General features: G+C 46.6%; 1 protein-coding gene across 3 annotated transcripts in view; it reads left to right on the top strand.

Moving 5' to 3' along the window:
- The window catches only part of LOC132900195 (endothelin-converting enzyme-like 1), a 154414-nt gene that overhangs the window by 16428 nt on the left and 116554 nt on the right, over positions 1–21432 (top strand). For all 3 annotated transcript variants that reach the window (XM_060942228.1, XM_060942226.1, XM_060942227.1), the window contains exons 5-7: positions 186–296; positions 3084–3176; positions 11767–11891. In XM_060942228.1, coding sequence (XP_060798211.1) covers positions 186–296; positions 3084–3176; positions 11767–11891 — 329 coding nt within the window. The remainder of the gene's footprint in view (positions 1–185; positions 297–3083; positions 3177–11766; positions 11892–21432) is intronic.

Genomic DNA, 21432 nt, shown 5'->3' on the forward strand with positions numbered 1-21432 from the left:
GCTCTGAGTTAATGATGTCACACCTGCGTTCTCGTACAGCTGAGGTCATGTGTAAATCAGTAATGTCACAGCTGATTGTTTTCCCTTTACAGTAATCAGTGTCAGTGTGGTATTATATTAACATTAGTAATTGTGTATGAGTAATGATGCCATATCACCCTGTTGTCTTGTGGTCATGATGTCAGATCCTGGCAGCCTACAAAGCGCTAATGGAGCGGCTGCTGAGCATGCTGGGCGCTCATAACGCCACGGTAAAGTCCCGTGAGATCCTGGACCTCGAGATGAGACTGGCTAATGTAAGTACATCAGAGATTAGTGGAATTAGAGTTGTGTTACTTCTGCCTACAGTGAGGTCATGTGCTTTCCCACTATTTAATTATTCGCCAAAGGCAAAGTGAATATTGGTGAATAATGGAGCACAAAAGAGACAAAGTTGAGGTTATTATTCACCAATATTCACTGAGCCTGAGGCAGATAATTGTTTTAGTATAAATATACAGGTGAAAAATAAAAAAAAAAACTTTTTTTAAAATTGTATTAAAAAAAAAAACATTTATTTCAGTCTTCAGAAGTGCCATGCAAATGTAATGTGTGCAGACTTGTGTCACTTACCTTTGCCAAGGCACATAAAATACTTTGTCAACACTCTCATCCAGAGCAACATACAACAAACCCAGAGCAACCTGGAGAGCAGTTGGAGGCTAGGCGCCTTACTGAAGGGCACTTCAGCCATTCCTGCTGGTCCAGGGAATCCAACCAGTGACCTTTTGGTCCCAAAGCTGCTTCTCTAACCATTAGACCATAACGTCCCCATGGCCTAGATATTCATTCATTCATTCATTCATTCATTCATTCATTCATTATCTGTAGCCGCTTTATCCTGTTCTACAGGGTCGCAGGCAAGCTGGAGCCTATCCCAGCTGACTACGGGCGAAAGGCGGGGTACACCCTGGACAAGTCGCCAGGTCATCACAGGGCTGACACATAGACACAGACAACCATTCACACTCACATTCACACCTACGGTCAATTTAGAGTCACCAGTTAACCTAACCTGCATGTCTTTGGACTGTGGGGGAAACCGGAGCACCCGGAGGAAACCCACGCGGACACGGGGAGAACATGCAAACTCCGCACAGAAAGGCCCTCGCCGGCCCCGGGGCTCGAACCCGGACCTTCTTGCTGTGAGGCGACAGCGCTAACCACTACACCACCGTGCTGCCCTGGCCTAGATATAATAGACAAAATAAATAGATAAAATATATTTAAAACTAGACAAAATAGATAAAATAAATCCCAATTCCACCATACCTTTGAATAGTTTTAGACCAAATTTCTTGTCATCTTTAGTGCTTTTAGGAACAGTGTTTTCTTTCATCATTTGTAATTCTTCCTCATTTATGGTGACAAAGCAATTGGCAGCCATTTTGTTGAGTTGCTTAAGGTGATTATCGGGAAATAGTCTGAATTTCTTGACCAATCGGCACGCACAATTTTTTATGATCACCTCTGTATTTATACTAATGTACGTTATTGCATCCTCTCCTGTCTCAACAATTAATTTACAGCTAGAATAAATAAGAGATTATGTAGCCTAACAATAATTACAGTTCATTTTTTATTTCCTTGATTCGAATCATCACAAATTTTTTCTCCAATTTATTGTTGCACAGTATATTGTTACGTGCCTAATTGGCAATGAGGCTGTTTTGGGATGGGTCTGTTTTGGGATTTGGAGGCAGGCTGTTTTGGGGTGGGGATATTTTGGAGGTGGGGCTGTTTTTGTGGCAGAGCTGTTCCCACTCATGTTTGAAGTGTTATCTTTTTGGTTACAGTCTCCTTTTTTTAACTTGTTATTAACAGATCCTTCATTCCATTGTAGCCTAGCGTATTTTAATCCGTGTTGTTTTTTGAAACGGTGAAAAAAATGGGTACAACAGATTTTTTTTTTTCCAAAAAACAGGGTTCACACAGGTCATGGAATTTTTGGAATATCGTGGAATCTTAAAAACTCTGTTCCAGACATGGAAAGTCAGGGAATTCGATCATATTTTGGGCCAAATCATGGAATATCAGGGAAATTTGTTTGTAGCATGTTTAAATTTTAGTTGCCATTTTGGGAGACTGGCTATATTTTCCATGCAGTAATTCACGAGGCTCAAGCAGTGAGAACTTTTGTATTTTTTTGTACTGAAAACATCTATGAATTAATAAATAAAGCTCACAAATTGATGGGTTTAAAATACTGTGGCTGGTTTTTGGCTGTTCAGCATAAAGGTGGCCTTTTTTTTTTATTTATTATAGGTCCTGGAAATTTAGCTTTTTAGTCATTGAAAGTCAGGAAAAAGTCAGGGAACTTGACATTTGACTTCAAATGGAAACCCTGAAAAAATGATTATAATTATGAAAAAAGGCAGGTAACCTTAGAGTAGACTCAACTCACTGCTAATGCACAGGATTTTTTTTTACTTATCGGTAACTTGAGTTAAACCTGATTTATTTGTATTTATAACAGTATATAGTGTATTCCTGTTGGATGTTAGGCATAGTTTTAATACATAGTTCATATTTTCTGGTGAAGGAGATTGTGATTTCAGTAATAATATACAAGTTCAGGAAATGTAATTTGCAAAATATGACTTTATAAGTTACTTACCTGAAGGACATTATTGTCACATTCGAGTGAAAATCTTATATAAAGCCGGGTATGTATTAATAATCAAACTCTGAGATGGAAATTACTTTTCCAACATTTTAATTAAAAGTTTCTTTGAAATCAGTTACATTAACCTTATAAACTGGAATCCGATATTTTGGTAAAAACTAATACACATATTTAACCTGCTGTTGGTTTTAGGAGAACAGTGGGATTTTTCTCCTGCATTAACAAATATAATGGTTCATTAAAATGTGCCAGGAAGTTAAGCTCCACTGGGAAACCTAATTCTCAGATAAACTGAATGTTCCCCTTTGTAGAAATCATATTTCTGTGTGCTGGGATCCTGTTCTGTCTGAATTTTGGCCAGAATGGGGAATCTGATGGTATGGCTTTTATCTCAACAATCTGGTTTATCTCTTTCTAGATCACTGTGTCCGAATTCGAGGATCAGAGAAAAGATATCAGCAGCATGTACAACCGCATCACACTGAAACAGCTTCAACGCATGGCTCCTGGTGTGAGTACACACACACACACACACACACACACACACATGCAGAGAGAAACAGACACAGATACCCTCTCAAATTCAAGAGCTTCCTGGGCAATTTATCTGTGCGAGAGAGAGAGAGAGAGAGAGAGAGAGAGAGTCAGATAGACAGACAGAAGGGAAAACATGGAAAACATACTTTGATGAGTTCTATAAAACCCCAGAAAACCCTAACCTAAACCTAAACCAGATTATTAATTAATTAATTAATTAATTAATTAATTAATTAATTAATTAATTAATTAATTTTCTATGTTGCTTATCCATTGCGGGTCACGGGTGAACTGGAGCCAATCCCAGGTGACATTGGGCAAGAGGCGATGTTCACTCTGGACAGGTCACCAGTCTATCTTGGGGCTAAATTAGAATCAACGATAAAAAAAAAAATAACCAGAATGCACTCGAACCTTCCCTTTACAACCCAAGAACTCAAACAAAAAGCAGAAAAGTCTATGCAGTCGACAGCATCAACCACACAACACCATTAAACACAACAGCCACAAACTCTCACTGGCCATCTTACATCTTAAACCTTTCCATCCAGCTAGCTCTCATTACCCCCAAATACAAACACAGTAACAGATTCAGCCCCAATAACTACAGAGGGATCTGCGTAAAGAGTAACCTCAGTAAAATGTTCTGTAATTTACTGTAGTACGCTCGACTATTAACATTCTGAACTGAACACAACGCCCTGTCCAAAAGTCATACTTTTCTTCTTCTTCTTAATTATTATTATTAGTAGTAGTAGTATTAATAATAAAAATACCTTTTTTAAAAATACCTTCACTTTTATATCTAATTATGATTATTACCATCGTTGTTTTTGTTTCGTTTCCCAACTCAGTGGTTTGGCAAGAGCTATCTACAATTCATAGCAATTAAGCTGTTTGTACTTAAATTTGATTTGACTTAGAGACAGCCAGAGAGTCAAAGAGAGAGAGCAACTTTAATGAGTGAGAGAAAGATTGGAGCGAGAAAGTGACAGACAGAAAAAGAGAGAGAGAGAGAAAGCAACAGAGAGTGAGAGAGAGAAAAAAGAGAAAGCAACAGAGAGTGAGAGAGATACAAAGGGAATGCGACAAAGAGAGTGAAACAGAGAGAGAGACAAAGAGAAAGTGGCAGAGAGGGAGAGAGAGAGAATACGTTTTATTTTTACAAAGGCATTTTAGTAAAAAGATAATCTCCATCCAGCTGAGCATTTTAGCTCTGTATCAGAAATAATCTCTGTCCATACTAACACGCCTGAAAATGTATATGACCATTCACGTACACTGGGCATGTGTGTGCTGGTATGGTAGAAGCTGGTATGCTGATGTGATAGAAGCATGACAAATCAGGGAAGGATACATTGTGACAGATAAGAGGTCATCAGGAAGTGAACATGGGTGTCTGCATCATTGTTTCCAAACATCTCTGTTTTCACCCGTCTACACTAAAATTATACCCTGGAGTTATCAAACTAAAACGAGGCCAGCAGCATTTCCAAAAGTCTCCATTTTTGGGGCTAGAAAATTCCGGAGTAGTGTGGACACCAGGCGTAAACATGGCAAAAGTGATGCATTTTAAAACTAAAGCATATTAATGTAGATGCAGCCAGAGTGAGAGAGAGAGAAAGAGAGAGACAAAAGTGAGCAAAAGTGACAGAAAAAGAGCAAAAGAGTGACAGAGAGAAAGTGGCACAGAGAGAAAGAGAGAGAGAGAGAGAGAGAGAGAAAATGCACACATTAATTTGTCTGAACTTTAATTGTTTTTTATTAAGTTAAGTACAGAGGATTTCACTGAATGAACATAATAGAGTTAGTGATGCAGAAAGTGACAGGGGCTTAAAGAAACTTGTTCTGTGTGGCAGCAGGGGCGTGGTCAAGCGTCAGTCTGTGACTGGAGGGCGGAGTCAGGGAAGGTAAGTGGCAGAATCACTGCACCTGACGGGAATTAACCTATGTTTGTGTGTCTTCCCCAGTGACCACGCCCTATAAGAGGAGAAGGAGAGCAGAGGAATGGAGCTCTCTCCCCAACCAGAATGCTTGTGTGTGTGCGCATGTGACTGGGAGAGTAAAGTAGACACTGAAAAGTGCAAATAAAGAGTTTAAGAGAATTCAGTTCTGGCCTGCCATGCTTCTGTGCTCCACCCACCTTAACAATTTCTACAGTGGTGCTGAAACCTGGGACAGAGTACAGAAGAGAACAGCCTCATGGAGTCCTCCCCCTTCAAGGACCTGGTCCATGCCCTCACCACGGCCCAACAGAGCCAGCACCAAGCGCTGGTTGCCCTCTGGAAGGAACAGGAACAACGGTTCAAAGCCCTGGTGCTGGCGCAGCAGGAAGATCACCAGGCGTTCCAGCACTTGCTCGCATCAGCGGGGTCCACCGTCACCACCGCCGCGGACCTTCCCTACCTCACCCTAACGAAGATGGGCCCGCATGACGACCCTGAGGCCTTCCTTGCTCTTTTTGAGCAGGCAGCAGAGGCGTGGGGTTGGCCAGTGGAACAGCGCGTGGCGCGCCTCCTCCCCCTGCTAACGGGTGAGGCGCAGCTGGCCGCGCTACAGCTCCCCACCGACAGCCAGCTGGTCTATGCCGACCTCCGCAGGGCCGTCCTCCAACGTGTGGAGCGCACCCCGGAGCAGCAATGGCAGTGGTTCCGCGCGATGCGCCTGGAGGAGGTCGGCCGGCCGTTTGCGTTTGGCCAGCAACTCCAGGATGCCTGCCGGCGGTGGCTAAGGGCCGACAACCACGTCGCCGAAGGAATCATCGACCTGGTGGCGCTGGAACAATTCGTTGCCCGACTTCCGGAAGGAACAGCGGAGTGGGTCCAGTGCCATCACCCAGCATCGCTGGATCAGGCCATCGAGCTGGCGGAGGACCATATGGCGGCTGTTCCGATGGCAGGACAGCACGTCTCCTCTTCTCCCCCTCCTCTCTCCCCTTCTGTTCCTCGTCCTTGCCCCATTCCCCCACCGCAGAGGCGGGGGCCGGCTCCACCACAGCTGGCCCGCCGCACCCGCGGTGCCCTACCGTTTCCTGTTTTCATGTCTGTGTCTTGCCCCCCTCAGGTGAGTGAGCTCTGGATCACCGGTGCAGAGGGAAAGCCTGGGCTGGTATGCTGGCACTGCGGGGAGCCGGGGCACCTCCAGCATCAGTGCTCGGCGATGGAGATGGGCACGGTGGTCCGGATTCCTGATGCGCCAGGGACCGCCCTCAATCGGGCCGGAGCGTATCACATACCGGTGAGTATCCAAAGGGATACGTATCAGGCTTTGGTGGACTCCGGCTGTAATCAGACCTCAATCCACCAAAGCCTGGTGCAAGACGAGGCATTGGGGAGAGCACAATTTGTGAAGGTGTTGTGTGTGTACGGGGATGTTCACAACTACCCTTTAGTGTCGGTCCACATTCTATTTCGAGGGGAGAAATCTAGAGTAGAGGCGGCGGTTAATCCTCGCCTTACCCACTCAATAATTTTGGGGACTGATTGGCCGGGATTCAGGGAATTAAGGATACATTTAGTGAAGAGTGGGGCCTGTCATAATTTAGTGGGGGGAGGTGCCAGTGCGGCATTGGTGGGAGCAGCTGTCACAGAGCCGTCTACGACATCACCGTGTCAGAGTGAGGAGCAGCATGCTCCTCCTCCCTCTCTTGGGGAATCCCTTGCGGATTTCCCATTAGAGCAGTTACGAGACGAGACTCTGCGGCATGCATTTGACCAAGTGAGAGTAATCGATGGTCAAACGCTCCAGCCAAACGCCACCCCGTCCTTCCCCTATTTCTCCATTATTAAGAATAGATTATACCGAGTGACGCAGGACACTCAGACTAAGGAACAAATAACACAGCTTTTCATCCCAAAGAGCTGCCAGGAATTTATATTTCAGGCGGCTCACTTTCATCCCATGGCCGGACACTTGGGGCAGGATAAGACACTAGCCCGAATAATGGCCCGGTTCTATTAGCCAGGGCTTTGCGGCGATGTCCGTAGGTGGTGTACGGCGTGCTGCGAATGCCAGTTAGTAAATCTCGCGGCCATTCCAAAAGCGCCTTTGCGCCCTCTGCCATTAATCGAGACCCCGTTCGAAAGAATTGGGATGGATCTTGTTGGGCCATTAGATCGGTCAACACGAGGATATCGCTTTATTTTAGTTCTGGTGGACGATGCAACGCGATATCCGGAAGCAGTGCCTCTTCACAATATCTCAGCACGTAGTATTACAGAAGCACTCTTCCGCATCATCTCCCAAGTCGGAATCCCCAAAGAGATTCTGACTGATCAAGGCACTACGTTTATGTCACGCACACTGCGCGAACTGTATGGGTTACCGGGAATTAAGCCTATCCGCACCAGTGTGTATCACCCACAAATGGATGGCTTAGTTGAACGGTTCAATCGCACACTCAAGAACATAATTCGGAAATTTGTAAGCGAGGATGCACGCAACTGGGATAAATGGCTCAAGTCCCTGTTATTCGCAGTGCAAGAGGTCCCACAGGCCTCCATGGGGTTCTCCCCATTCGAATTATTATACAGGCGTAAGCTGCATGGCATTCTAGATGTGCTGCCTGAAAATTGGGAGGAGGGACCTTCAACAAGCAAAAATGAAATTCAATACATTATCGACCTGCGTGCCAAACTCCACACACTCACCCACCTAACCCAGGAGAATTTGCGGCAGGCCCAAAAACGTCAAGTCCATCTGTACAACAAGGGCACGCGCCTTAGGGAGTTCACACTGGGAGATAAAGTACTCGTGTTGTTGCCCACGTCGAGCTCCAAATTGATCGCCAGGTGACAAGGACCATATGAGGTCACATGACGAGTCGGGGACGTTGACTGTGAGGTGAGGCGAACGGACAGGGGTGGGGCGTTACAGATTTACCACCTCAATCTGTTAAAACTTTGGAATGAGGAGGTCCCCGTGGCGTTGGTATCGGTGGTTCCAGCGAAGGCAGAGCTGGGGCCGGAGGTTCAAAAGGGAAAACTGACATCGCCCATCGCTCCGGTCCCCTGTGGAGACCACCTCTCCCCGACTCAATTCACAGAGGTCGCCCAGTTGCAGACAGAATTTTCTGACTTGTTCTTTCCCCTGCCCGGCCGCACCCACCTCATAGAACACCACATTGAGACGCCCCCGGGGGTAGTAGTGCGCAGCTGCCCTTACAGACAGCCCGAACACAAGAAAAAGGTGTTTCGGGAAGAACTCGAGGCCATGCTTGAAATGGGCATCGTCGAGGAGTCCCACAGTGACTGGAGCAGCCCAGTGGTCTTGGTTCCCAAGGCCGGCGGGTTGGTCCGGTTCTGTGTGGACTATAGAAAAGTCAACACGGTGTCTAAATTTGATGCGTACCCAGTGCCTCGTATTGACGAGTTGCTCGATCGACTAGGCACGGCTCATTTTTATTTGACACTGAATTTGACAAAGGGATATTGGCATATCCCCTTGACTCCGCTATCCCGAGAGAAAGCGGCCTTTTCCACACCGTTTGGCTTACACCAGTTCGTCACATTTCCTTTTGGGCTGTTTGGGGCACCCGCTACATTCCAGCGGCTTATGGATAGGGTCCTCCGCCCCCACGCCACCTATGCGGCCGCATACCTGGACGATATCATTATTTATAGTAATGACTGGCCGCGGCATCTAGAACACCTCAGGGCCGTCCTTAGGTCGCTGAGGCAAACGGGTCTCACAGCCAACCCGAAGAAGTGTGTGATTGGGCGGGTGGAAGTACGGTATCTGGGCTTCCACTTGGTCAATGGGCAGGTGCATCCCCAAATTAATAAGACAGCAGCGATTGTGGCCTGCCCAAGTCCCAAGACCAAAAAGGGGGTGAGACAGTTCCTGGGGTTGGCTGGCTACTATCGTAGGTTTATACCTAATTATTCGGACGTCACCAGCCCGCGGACTGATCTCACTAAAATGGGGGCACCAGATCCGGTCCAGTGGCCGGAGCAATGCCAGCGGGCTTTCTCTGAGGTAAAGGCTGTACTGTGTGGGGGGGCCACTGTTACACTCCCCTGACTTTTCTCTCCCCTTTGTTTTGCAGACGGACGCGTCGGACAGAGGGCTGGGGGCTGTTCTGTCCCAGGAGGTGGAGGGGGAGGACCGTCCAGTGCTGTACATCAGCCGGAAGCTGTCGGTGCGCGAGGGCAGGTATAGCACCATCGAAAAAGAGTGCCTCGCCATCAAGTGGGCGGTCCTCGCCCTCCGCTACTACCTGCTGGGGCGCCCTTTCACCCTCTGGTCGGACCACGCGCCCCTGCAGTGGCTCCACTGCATGAAGGATGCCAACGCGCGGATCACCCGTTGGTATCTGGCACTCCAGCCGTTTAAGTTCGAGGTGGTCCACAGGCCGGGGGCGCAGATGGTCATGGCGGATTTCCTCTCCCGTCGGGGGGAGTCGGCTGCAGGCCGGACGACTCCCCGGCCTGAGTCGGGTGGTGGGGGTATGTGGCAGCGGGGGTGTGGTCAAGCATCAGTCTGTGAATGGAGGGCGGAGTCAGGGAAGGTAAGTGGCAGAATCACTGCACCTGACAGGAATTAACCTATGTTTGTGTGTCTTCCCCAATGACCGCGCCCTATAAGAGGAGAGGGAGAGCAGAGGAAGGGAGCTCTCTCCCCAATCAGAATGCTTGTGTGTGTGCATGTGACTGGGAGAGTAAAGTAGACACTGAAAAATGCAAATAAAGAGTTTAAGAGAACTCAGTTCTGGCCTGCCTTGCTTCTGTGCTCCACCCACCTTAATGATTTCTACATTCTGTAATCATGTTAATTAACTCCTACTGCTTTCCCCGTACGATGGTGTAGTGGTTAGCACTGTTGCCTTACAGCAAGAAGGTCCTGGGTTCGAGCCCAGCGGTTGGCGAGGGCCTTTCTGTGTGGAATTTGCATGCTGTCTGCGTGGGTTTCCTCCAGGTGCTCTGGTTAGGCTAATTGGTGGCTCTAAATTGACCATAGGTGTGAATGTGAAGGGTTGTCTGTGTCTATGTGTCAGCCCTGCAATGACCTGGCAACTTGTCCAGGGTGTACCCCACCTCTCGCCCATAGTCAGCTGGCATAGGCTCCAGCTTGCCTGCGACCCTGTAGGACAGGATACGCGGCTACAGATAATGGATGGATGGATGCTTTCCTTGTAAAGATTTGTCTGACATGACTCAGTTATCACAAAATTGTCATATATTTCAGAATATATTGCAGAATGTATTATGGTAGTTTAGAAGACATCTGCCTCTGATGAGTTAGATGCACGCATAGAGCTGCAGATAATTTCATTAATTAGTTTATTAAGTTAATTTGCATATTTAACAACAATCATAGGAACACACTTAACAAAATAATCACTAAATCAAACACTTCCATCAGTTTAGATGGTCACTCAATTTTTGCCTCTGATCCTCATCAGCCAGTTAGCATGCTGGGTCTCAGCTTAGTCCAACTAACCAAAGAATGAGAGATTTGATACATCTGTAACATAATTAAGGAATAAAACATGACAGGGTGAATTATTTTCCTGTAAAAGCATGCTGCCAAGTTTTTTATGCCCATTTTGTTACAGTAATTTCAGTGGGTTTTTTTTAAATTAAAGAACACGTTATAGTTTTTAATCTATTTATAGTTACATTTATTGTTCTGTGAACCAAGTTATAGCTATAAACAAGCAGTTGTTGTTCACCAGCCTCTCTTCTTTCTTTCTCTTGAAATTAATAAGACAAAGAAATTCAGAAACTGAGAAACTGCAAAGTGTAAACTCCTCTGTCCTGAAGATGTTGGAAAACTTAAAGTTAGAGCTTTACCTCTAACTGTTACAAAGCAATGACACTGGAGACTCCTTCCATAAATGTTACATAAACATCTCCTTTCAGAAAAGTTCACCATATTAACAATTTACGTTTTTAATCTGTTTATGTGGAGTGTCTTCTTTACATGTCCTTGTGAATGAACTCTTACTATTGAACAATAACAGAACGAGTGCATTAATATAAACCTGAGAGCTGCATTACTGTCAGAGCTGCCATTATAGAAAATTTAAATTGGTCACGTTCTGACCAATCTGGACACAGAATTAAGCAGCATTAAGAGACTTTCAGTCCCAGTATTAAAGGTACAATATGAATATTACGCAGTAATATTAGGATTTTGTCATGTCAGAGTGCTTGCTGTGGCTGTGTTCTCCAGTACTTTCACCATACGAACATATTTCTGTAACATTTTTGAGATGACTTTCAAACTTGAATGCAAAAGAAACAGACCCCCCCCCCCACACACACACACACAAACACACACACACCACTTCAGCCAGCGTCATGCACGATCGATCTGAGCCAAGCTGATCTGGAAACGCTCGAGAGGGCGAGTTAAACTTCTTAAAAGCTTGGCAGAGACGTGAGTCCCAAATGAGCTATGAATCAATACAGCCATAATTGAAATACGTCCCGAAGTAATTGGAGTTGCTTTATAAATTCAGGCAGAAAATGGTTTTTGAGTTTAAACACTATATTATGATAAGACATTTATGAATGTTTATGAATGCTTTCTTTCTTTTTCTTTTTTTGTTTGCTCTCTAGTTACACTGGAAGCGACTGCTGGATAGAATATTCCATGACAGTTTCTCAGAGGAAGAAGAGATTGTGGTCCTGGCCACAGACTACATGCACAAAGTCTCTGACATCATCAAGACCACGTCAAAAAGGTACAGAATAAAAGAAAGAAAGAAAGATGGAGGAGATATCAAACATCACTGTGTATTGTGTATGATATTGATCCACTAATGTGCATAGAGTAACTATTCAGTTTTGTGTGTGTGTGTGAGATAGAGAGAGAGAGTGAGAGACTGGTTGCATTTGTGTTTCTACTATTGTGTACCCCTCTGCTGAAGCACAGCTGATTAGTATCGACCCACGACACCCCATTTAACCACACACACACACACACATGCACAGAGATAATAGTCAAACCCAAGGGAGAACACTGATGTGAGTCAAATCTTACCGCTGACTCCTGGACTCTGGGGACCATAATGTGGTGTGTGTGTGTCCGGGAATTCTGATAGTTATTCAATTCTGTTTCTGTGCATTTGTTAAAAAGAACATAAGCATGCATGATCTGAACTCATATATATATATATATATATATATATATATATATATATATATATATATCAGTAAAGCCATTGAGAACAACAGCACTAGCCAGACTACAAACATGGACACTGAACTACAACTCCCAAAAACCACAGCCCCCCGTCACCAGCTTATTGATGTCAGCTGTCACTCATGCACAAACTCATCAGCCACACTACTTAAGCCTCTCACACACACACCTTCAGTGTGAAGTATCGTTCTGTGTTTCGCCAGTTCATACCAAGCCTTTCATTTATTGCCTACCTCTTGTTTTTCTGACCCTCACTTTATCTCTTCATTTACGCTACCTGTCTTGCCTTTATTGCTCTGTTTACTGATCAACTGACCCTTGCCTGCTTTCCGACTATGCTTCCTGTCTCATGATTTGGCTTTGTCACCAGTTTGCACCCCAATCTCCCCTGCACATACATCCGTAAGTGCCTACACTTTGACAGGATACTTTGACTATCATGGATGTAGCAGAAGAGGCGAAGCAAACTGCATTGAATGCTCAAGAACGACTTCTAGGAGAACATCAACAGATGCTTGCAGACCTCAACACCCGAATGGCGCAACTCGTAACTGTGATGTCACAGGCCCTCCTAATGCGTCCTGAGTCTTCTCCCAGTCCTGTGCTGCAACTTCCCATTCTGGAAAAAAATGCCGGAAATGCTCTCACCTGTAAGGGAGACCTTCAGTACTCCATATACTTCTCCACTATGCCTCCACTATCTCTCTGATGAACACAAGATCGCTAAGTTTCTGTCATTTCTCACTGGCAAGGCATTACAATGGGTGAGCGCCGTTTGGAAAAATGGTGGTTAGCATATGACTTCGTATGAATGATTCCTCACATTGTTCGAGAGTGTTTGACCATGTACCCGGGGGAATCGAAGTCGGTGAAAGTCTGCTCACCATATCTCAAGGTTCCAGAGAAGTTGTTGAATATGCCCTGGACTTCAGAACGCTAGCGGCAGCCAGCGGATGGAATGATCCAGCATTGAAAGCCGTATTTTGTCAAGGTCTTCATCCTGAGATCCTCAGTGAACTGGCATGTAGGGATGAGCAACTAATGCTGGACTCCCTCACCAACCTAGCTATTTGTCTAGATTATTTATTGACCCACCGACCCTTGATACAGGAAGGTCTCAAACCTGTTCAACCTTCTGAGGACAATACATCTATGGAGGTATCCCACACCTGTTTGAAATGTGCTGAGCGTGAAAGACGGAAGAGGGAGGGTCTGTGTTTCTACTGCGGGAGTTCCGTGCATCTGACTAGCCACTGTCCTATCCATCCATCCTGCGCTATTCCAGCTGAAATCCCAGCTTGCGTGGTGAGTCCGGTGAGAAAATTCAATTTGAAATCCTTTAAAGCTCCAGTGTTATTAAAATTGGCATCCTCCACACACATTCTTTCTGCTTTTGTCAACTCAGGGGCAGAAGGGAGCTTCATCAACAGCATGATCATCCAAAAGTTTGACCTGCCTACAACTCCTCTGCAAAGTTCACTCAGCATCAGAACCATCGATGGAGGACCCATAGGTGATGGTCTTGTCACCATTCGTACTGCTCCCATTCAGATACAGGTGGGAGCACTACACTCAGAACTCATCTCCCTCTATGTGACCACTACTATCGACCATGACATGGTTACCCCTGGCTACAGCTTCACGATCCACTTATTTCTTGGCAGAATAAAGAAATTCTCCAGTGGTCACCCACCTGCTTTCAGAATTGTCTCTCTCGTCTCCAAATCAATCCTTCCTCCAGCTCAGTAGAGTCCACAGCCGGATTCCATGGAGAGTGTTCCTGAGTGCTATATAGACTTGAAGGAGGTTTTTAGTAAGGGGAAGGCCTGCGGGCTACCACCACACTGACCTTATGATTGCACTATCGATCTACTACCAGGCATGTCACCGCCCCATGGTCACATCTATCCCCTATCCCAGAAGGAACACTGCCATGGAGGAGTATATCCAAGAGGCCCTCAAACAGGGTTACATCCATCCTTCCAAGTCTCCCTCGTCTGCTGGCTTCTTCTTTGTGGAGAAATGAGGTGGTGGTCTCCAGCCATGTATCGACTATAGAGGATTGAACCAAGTCTCAGTCAAGTATCCCTATCCTCTTCCCCTTGTTCCTGCAGCTCTAGAACAGCTCCAATCTGCCAAGATATTTTCTAAGCTTGACCTATGTAGTGCCTACAACCTCATCCGGATAAGGAAAGGCGACAAATGGAAAACTGCGTTCAGCACAACCGCCGGCCATTTTGAGTACCGGGTAATGCCTTATGGCCTTTCTTCGGCACCTAGCGTGTTCCAGTGTCTTATTAACGACATGCTAAGGGACATGCTAGGTAAGTTCGTCATTGCCTATATAGATGACATCCTAATCTACTCTCCTGACGAGGGAAGCCCCCAGGATCATATCAGAGCTGTTCTCCAGTGCTTGCTGGCCAACCATCTCTACATGAAGGCAGAGAAGTGTGAATTCCATCAGAACCGAATCACCTTCTTGGGCTATATCATCAGCACAGAAGGAGTCAGCATGGATTCTGCCAAAGTATCTGCCGTCACGTCCTGGCCAACGCCCACGTCTGTGAAGGACCTTCAGCGTTTCTTAGGCTTTGCCAACTTTTATCGCTGTTTCATTAGGGGCTTCAGCACGATTGCCACTCCCCTAACAGCCCTGCTCAAGAAGGGACCAAAACGTCTCCAATGCAACCCTTTGACAGAAGAAGCATTTAACTGACTCAAGCATGCCTTTACCTCTGCCCCAATTCTACAGCATCCTGACCCAACCAAGCCATTCACCATTGATATAGATGCATCCGACACAGGGGTAAGAGGAATCTTATCTCAGCGTTTCGGTGAGAAACACATGCTCCATCCAGTAGCCTTCTTCTCAAGGACACTCACCTCTGCTGAGAGGAATTATGATGTTGGGAACAGAGAACTGCTCGCCATCAAACTAGCCCTCAAGGAGTGGAGACATTGGTTGGAGGGAGCTACGCATCCCTTCATGATTCTGACCAATCATAAGAACCTCGAATATCTTAAAAAGGCTAATAGGTGAAACCCACGTCAAGCCAAATAGGCACTTTTCTTCACTCTTTTCAATTTTACAATCTCATTCTGCCCTGGTTCAAAGAACACCAAGGCAGACGCCCTATCCTGAACCTTCGACTCGTCACGTCAAGATTCAATCACTCACTCCATTCTTCCGTCCCATAGCTTCATACCAGGACCGGGACCAGGACCAAGAAATAAGTAACTCCCAACCATGAACAAGCCCCATTAACCTCCCGCTAGGCCTCTTTTATGTTCCAAAGCATCTCCGAGGCCGACACGTCATTTAGGCCCACACATCTCCCGCCACGGGACATCCTGGCAGCCAACGAACACATTAGATGCTTAAGAATAAGTACTGGTAGGAGAACATGCTCACATAAATTAACCAGTTCATCACCTCCTGCTCTGAGTGTGCCCAGGCAAATGTCCCAAGAACCTCTCCTGCTGGCAAACTGTGTCCCCTCCTAATACCTCAAAGACCCTGGTCCCACCTAGCCATTGACTTCATTACAGACCTCCCCCACTCCCAAAGCAACACCACCATCATGGTAACCAGTGACTGATTCTCCAAAAGATTGAAACTCATCCCCCAGTTTATCTCATGTTTCTGGACTTGCTTTATGGAACAATTAGGGGTATCAGTAAGCCTCATGTCTGGTTATCACCCACAATCTCATGGTCAAGTGGGACGGGCCAACCAAGAAAGCGGGTGTTTTCTGAGAATCTTTTGTATGCAGAACCAGGGGGACTGGGCCCGATTCCTTTCGTGGGCCGAGCATGCACAAAACTCCCTCAAACACTCTGCAACTCACCTAACACCTTTCCAGTGCATACTCGGCTACCAGCTGCCCCTGTTCCCCTAGGATGACTCACCAATTCAAGTACAAGCAGTGGAGGACTGGTTCTCTCACACTCAAGCGATCTGGAAGGAGATACACCAATGTTTAGAGACCGTTAACACTAAGTATAAGGAGTATGCAGACAAACACAGGGGTAACATTCCAGACTTCTCCCCCGGTGACAGAGTATGGGTAGCCACAAAGAACCTCAGAGAACCCAAAACCTGTCGGAAGCTTCAGCCACGTTACATCAGACCATTCAAGGTACATCGACGCATCAAAGAGGTCTCATAAAGCCATTGAGAATGACAGCACTAGCCAGACTACAAACATGGAGACACTGAACTACTACTTCCAAAAAGCACAGCCCCCCATCACCAGCTTATTGATGTCAGCTGTCACTCATTCACAAACTCATCAGCCACGCTACTTAAGCCTCTCACACACACCTTCAGTGCAAAGCATCATTCTGTGTTTCACCAGTTCATACCAAGCCTTTCATTTACTGCTTGCCTCTCATTTTTCTGACCCTCGCTTTAGCTCTTCATTTACGTTACCTGTCTTGCCTTTATTGCTCTGTTTACTGATCAACTGACCCTTGCCTGCTTTCCGACTATGCTTCCTGTCTCATGATTTGGCTTTGTCACCAGTTTGCACCCCAATCTCCCCTGCACATACATCCGTAAGTGCCTGCACTCTGTCACAGTCCAGTCCGGTCCATCCATGCCTGAGTTTGTGGGACTCCCATGCCAGCTCCAGGCCGGATTCGGGCCAGGAATTCAGTCCTGCCTTGCTGAAGGCCATTTTCCCTGAGCCAGCACTCCCACACCTGCTACCACTCCTCTCCCATCAGCCAGGGCCTTTTTAAGAACTGTTTGGAGCCACTCCAGTTGCTAGACTGTCTCCTGTAGACTTTCCTCGTCTTGCTACAGCCTTTTGATATTGTGCCTTCTTGATTCCCCCTGCCTGAATTGTTCCTTGTTGTTCCTTGTCTAATTTTCTGTCAGTTTTTGCTCCGTTGTACCTGCCTGTTCTTTTGGATTGTGTTTTCGCTTCCTCTGCCTGGATTTCCCTTGTCCCTGTGTTCTTCATTTTTTTTTTTGTGAAGATTTTTCTGTCTTGTTTTTACCCCAGGCCGTGCCTGCCTGCTCCACTGTGTTTTTGATTTCTTGGCCCGTTCTTTGACCACTGATTTTTGCCTGAGCCCTATTGCACCTCTGCCTTCTACTTCATTAAAGAAGTCTTTCTCCGAACACTGCCTGTTTTGAGTCTGCTCTTGGGTCCTCACTTCACCTCAGCTCGCCATTTCTGACAGCACAGTCTGGCCAACATGGACCCAGCAGATGTCGCCCAGCTAAGAGCAGCGGTGCAAAAACGGAGCTCTCCTTGGGACCCACCAACAGGACATCCAACAGGTGAGCCAAAACCTTGTCACCATCTCTAACACTCTCAATCTTCTTGCCACTCAGCTACGTACAAACAGCTTCAAGTAACGTCTGCTCCTACACAACCCCCTCCGCCTACTGCTCCCCCAGCTCCTGCTCCAGCCTTCTTCAGAAAGCCGAGACTTCCCGCCCCACAGCCATACAATGGAGAACCAGGTACCTGCCGATCACTTTTATCTCAATGCTCGCTAACCCTTGAGCTTCAACTGCTGGCCTTCCCTACAGAGCGTTCCCAAGTGGCCTACACCATCACTCTCCTCACTGGCAAAGCTAGGGAGTGGTGAACAGCTATGTGGGATACCAATGCACCATGCTGTGCCAGCTTCAAGAATTTCACAGAGGAGATGAGGCGAACCTTTGATTGCTCTCTGTCTGGCAGAGAGGCAGCTAGAGAAATCATGGGGCTGCGGCAGGGTGCCCGGTCTGCTTTCGACTATGCGATTGAGTTTCGTATCTTGGTGGCATCTTGTGGCTGGAATGAGAATGCCTTGTTCGACGCATTTTTGAACGGGCTGTCAGACTCCATCAAGGATGAGCTGGTCTCACAAGAACTGCCACCTGATCTCTCTGGTCTCATGGATCTTGCCAGTTGTATTGACTCCCGGATCAGACGGTGGGTGAAAGAGAGAACTCGGACTAGTCTTGCTCCCCCTCAGCCTCCCATTCCTTCCACTGAGCCAATGCAGGTAGACAAGCCCGCATCTCACCTGAAGAATGACAGCGCCGTTGGGTTATGAGGGTATGTTTTTATTAATGATGTCCTGAGGGATTACCTTAACCTTTTTGTTTTTGTTTGTCTGGATCAGGGGTCACCAAACTTTTTTTCTCTGGGGGCCACATTGTCGTTCCTGACTGTGATGGGGGGCCGGGGTTGGGTCAGCTATATAACATAGAATTGTATGACCCAGACAAATATGACCACCAGCAGGCCTCATTGTGTAGTAGAGATTACTAGCCTGGCACAGCCATCCCCACTACTATATCCCCGCTACTATATCAGCACTTGATTCCTGGCACATATTTGTTTATCTTTACTAGTGGTTTGCAAAAGTAGTAATCGAGTCTTCACACTGTTTTAATTTGAAATACCACAGATGATCCATTTATTTATTTTCTAATAAAAATAACATCAAAGCTGTCAAGGTAAGAAACATCTGCCTAGTTGAGGTGATTGACACTGGCAAAGGTGAGTGGAAAATTATAAATTGTAGGTAGGCCTGTTGATATTATTGATATTATTAATAATAATTGTGTGGGGCGGCACGGTGGTGTAGTGGTTAGCGCTGTCGCCTCACAGCAAGAAGGTCCTGGGTTCGAGCCCTGGGGCCGGCGAGGGCCTTTCTGTGTGGAGTTTGCATGTTCTCCCCGTGTCCGCGTGGGTTTCCTCCAGGTGCTCCGGTTTCCCCCACAGTCCAAAGACATGCAGGTTAGGTTAACTGGTGACTCTAAATTGACCGTAGGTGTGAATGTGAGTGTGAATGGTTGTCTGTGTCTATGTGTCAGCCCTGTGATGACCTGGCGACTTGTCCAGGGTGTACCCCGCCTTTCGCCCATAGTCAGCTGGGATAGGCTCCAGCTTGCCTGCGACCCTGTAGAAGGATAAAGCGGCTAGAGATAATGAGATGAGATGAGAATTGTGTGCAGCACTTAATAAAGGTCAAATAAATAGGCCTATAAAATAAATACATTTAAAAAAACAGTTAAATTATAATATGAGCAATAGATCAATAGATCACAGCAGTTGTGCTGTGTCCTGCACGTCATTGCTCTCATCCATGGCCAAAGCAAAAAACTCGAATTCTGACGCTTTCTCATTCAGCTGGTTATACACGTTGTCCCCCAAATCTTCGGTTCGCCTGGCCATAGTAGGTGCGGAGAGACTCGCCGCGTTGAGCGCATCCTTCTTGTCGGGACACACCTCCTCGGCCACAGCAAGCATGCATACTTTAACAAAGTCCCCATCAGTAAACGGCTTTCCATGGGTAGCTAGTAGGTGAGCTACCTTATAGCTAGCTCGGACAGCAGCCTGGTTGATCTGGGTTTGGTGAAGGAATACATTCTGTTGTGCAGCCAGTCTGCATTTCATCCTCCGAATCCTGTCTTCTCTTGTTTGCCATCGCAAACTAGCATACTCTTTGTGGTGGGTTTCGTAGTGACGATGCAGATTATATTCTTTGAAAACTGACACACTTTCTTTACATACAAGACAAACTGCACGGTCCTTACACTGAACGAAAAAATAATCGGTGGTCCACTGTTCTTTAAAAACTCTGCACTCTGTCAGCTTTTCGCTGACCGCTAGCCATTTTGCTGTCCTGAACACTGACCGTTCTCTGCGCATGCGCTGCCTGTCACTGCTTGATTGTGAGCATATGACGAAAATTCGGAAAATACGAATAGTTCATTTTATAACTAAATATCAATTTTAATTGATAAAATCAACAAAATACAAGATGCAGACATGTTATTATTTGCCAAAAAGCAATTTAAAGAAATAGGCCATGACCACTTTTGGGGATTGCCTCATAGGGCCAGTTCAAGTGGTGGGGGGCAGAGGGGCTGGGGGGCCGGTCAAAGGGGGGTGGCGGGCCGGAGTCGGCCTGCGGGCCGTAGTTTGATGACCCCTGATCTGGATTTTTTTTTTTTCCCGCTCCCTTGATGAACACCACATCCACGTTAGGCAGGTCCTTCAATGACTCCTGGAAAATAAACTCTTTGTTAAGGCAGAGAAATGTGAGTTCCGTAGGAGTTCTGTTTCCTTTCTGGGTTTCATTATCTACCCCACACAGATTCATATGGACCCCTGAAACTCAAGGCAGTTGCTGACTGGCCCACCCCGTCCTCTCGGCAAGAACTCCAGTTTCTTGGGTTTGCGAATTTCTATAGGCGATTCATCAGGAACTTTAGTACGGTGGCTGGGCCCCTCACGGCTCTAACTTCCACCAAGGTCCCTTTCAGCTGGGGGGGAAGGGGCTGAGAATGCGTTCTCCGAGCTCAAATGAAGGTTCATATCAGCACCCGTACTCTCCCATTCCAGATCCATCCTGGCAGTTTGTGGTTGAGGTTGATGCTTTGGAGTCAGGGGTTGGGGCCATATTGTCCCAAAGATCAGCTAGTGACAAGAAGCTTCATCCTTGCTCCTTCTTCTCTCGTCGGCTTTCCCCCCTGAGGGAAACTACAACTTTGGCAATAGGGAACTGTTGGCTGTTAAACTGGCCTTGGAAGAATGGAGACATTGGTTGGAGGGGTCAGACCTTCCCTTCATCGTATGGACAGATCACAAGAACCTTGAATACCTCAGGACTGCCAAGCGCCTCAATTCTCATCAGGCCCAATGGTCTCTCTTTTTTTTCGCGCTTCAAGTTCACACTTTCCTTCCGCCCAGGCTGTAAGAATGATAAGCCCGATGCCTTGTCCAGAATGTTTTCTCCCCTCCAGGAGGAATCAACCTCCCCTGAGACCATCCTTCCTCCACGGTGCCTGGTGGGGTCCACTTTGTTAGAGGTGGAAACCCTGGTCCAGAAGGCCCATGAGCAGGACCCCGGGCCCAGTAATGCACCTCCTAACCATCTTTTTGTTCCTGTTTCTGTGCGGGCACAGGTGTTGCAGTGGGGTCATGGTTCCAGAGTGGCGTGCCACCCAGGAGTAGCCCGGACTCTGGCACTCATACAACAACATTTTTGGTGGTCATCCATCAAGGAGGACGTCCAGAAGTTTGTGGCAGCTTGCGACATCTGCGCCAGGAACGAGACTGGCA

The sequence above is a fragment of the Neoarius graeffei genome, chromosome 16, assembly GCF_027579695.1.
Source record: "Neoarius graeffei isolate fNeoGra1 chromosome 16, fNeoGra1.pri, whole genome shotgun sequence".
Taxonomy (NCBI): Eukaryota; Metazoa; Chordata; class Actinopteri; order Siluriformes; family Ariidae; genus Neoarius; species Neoarius graeffei.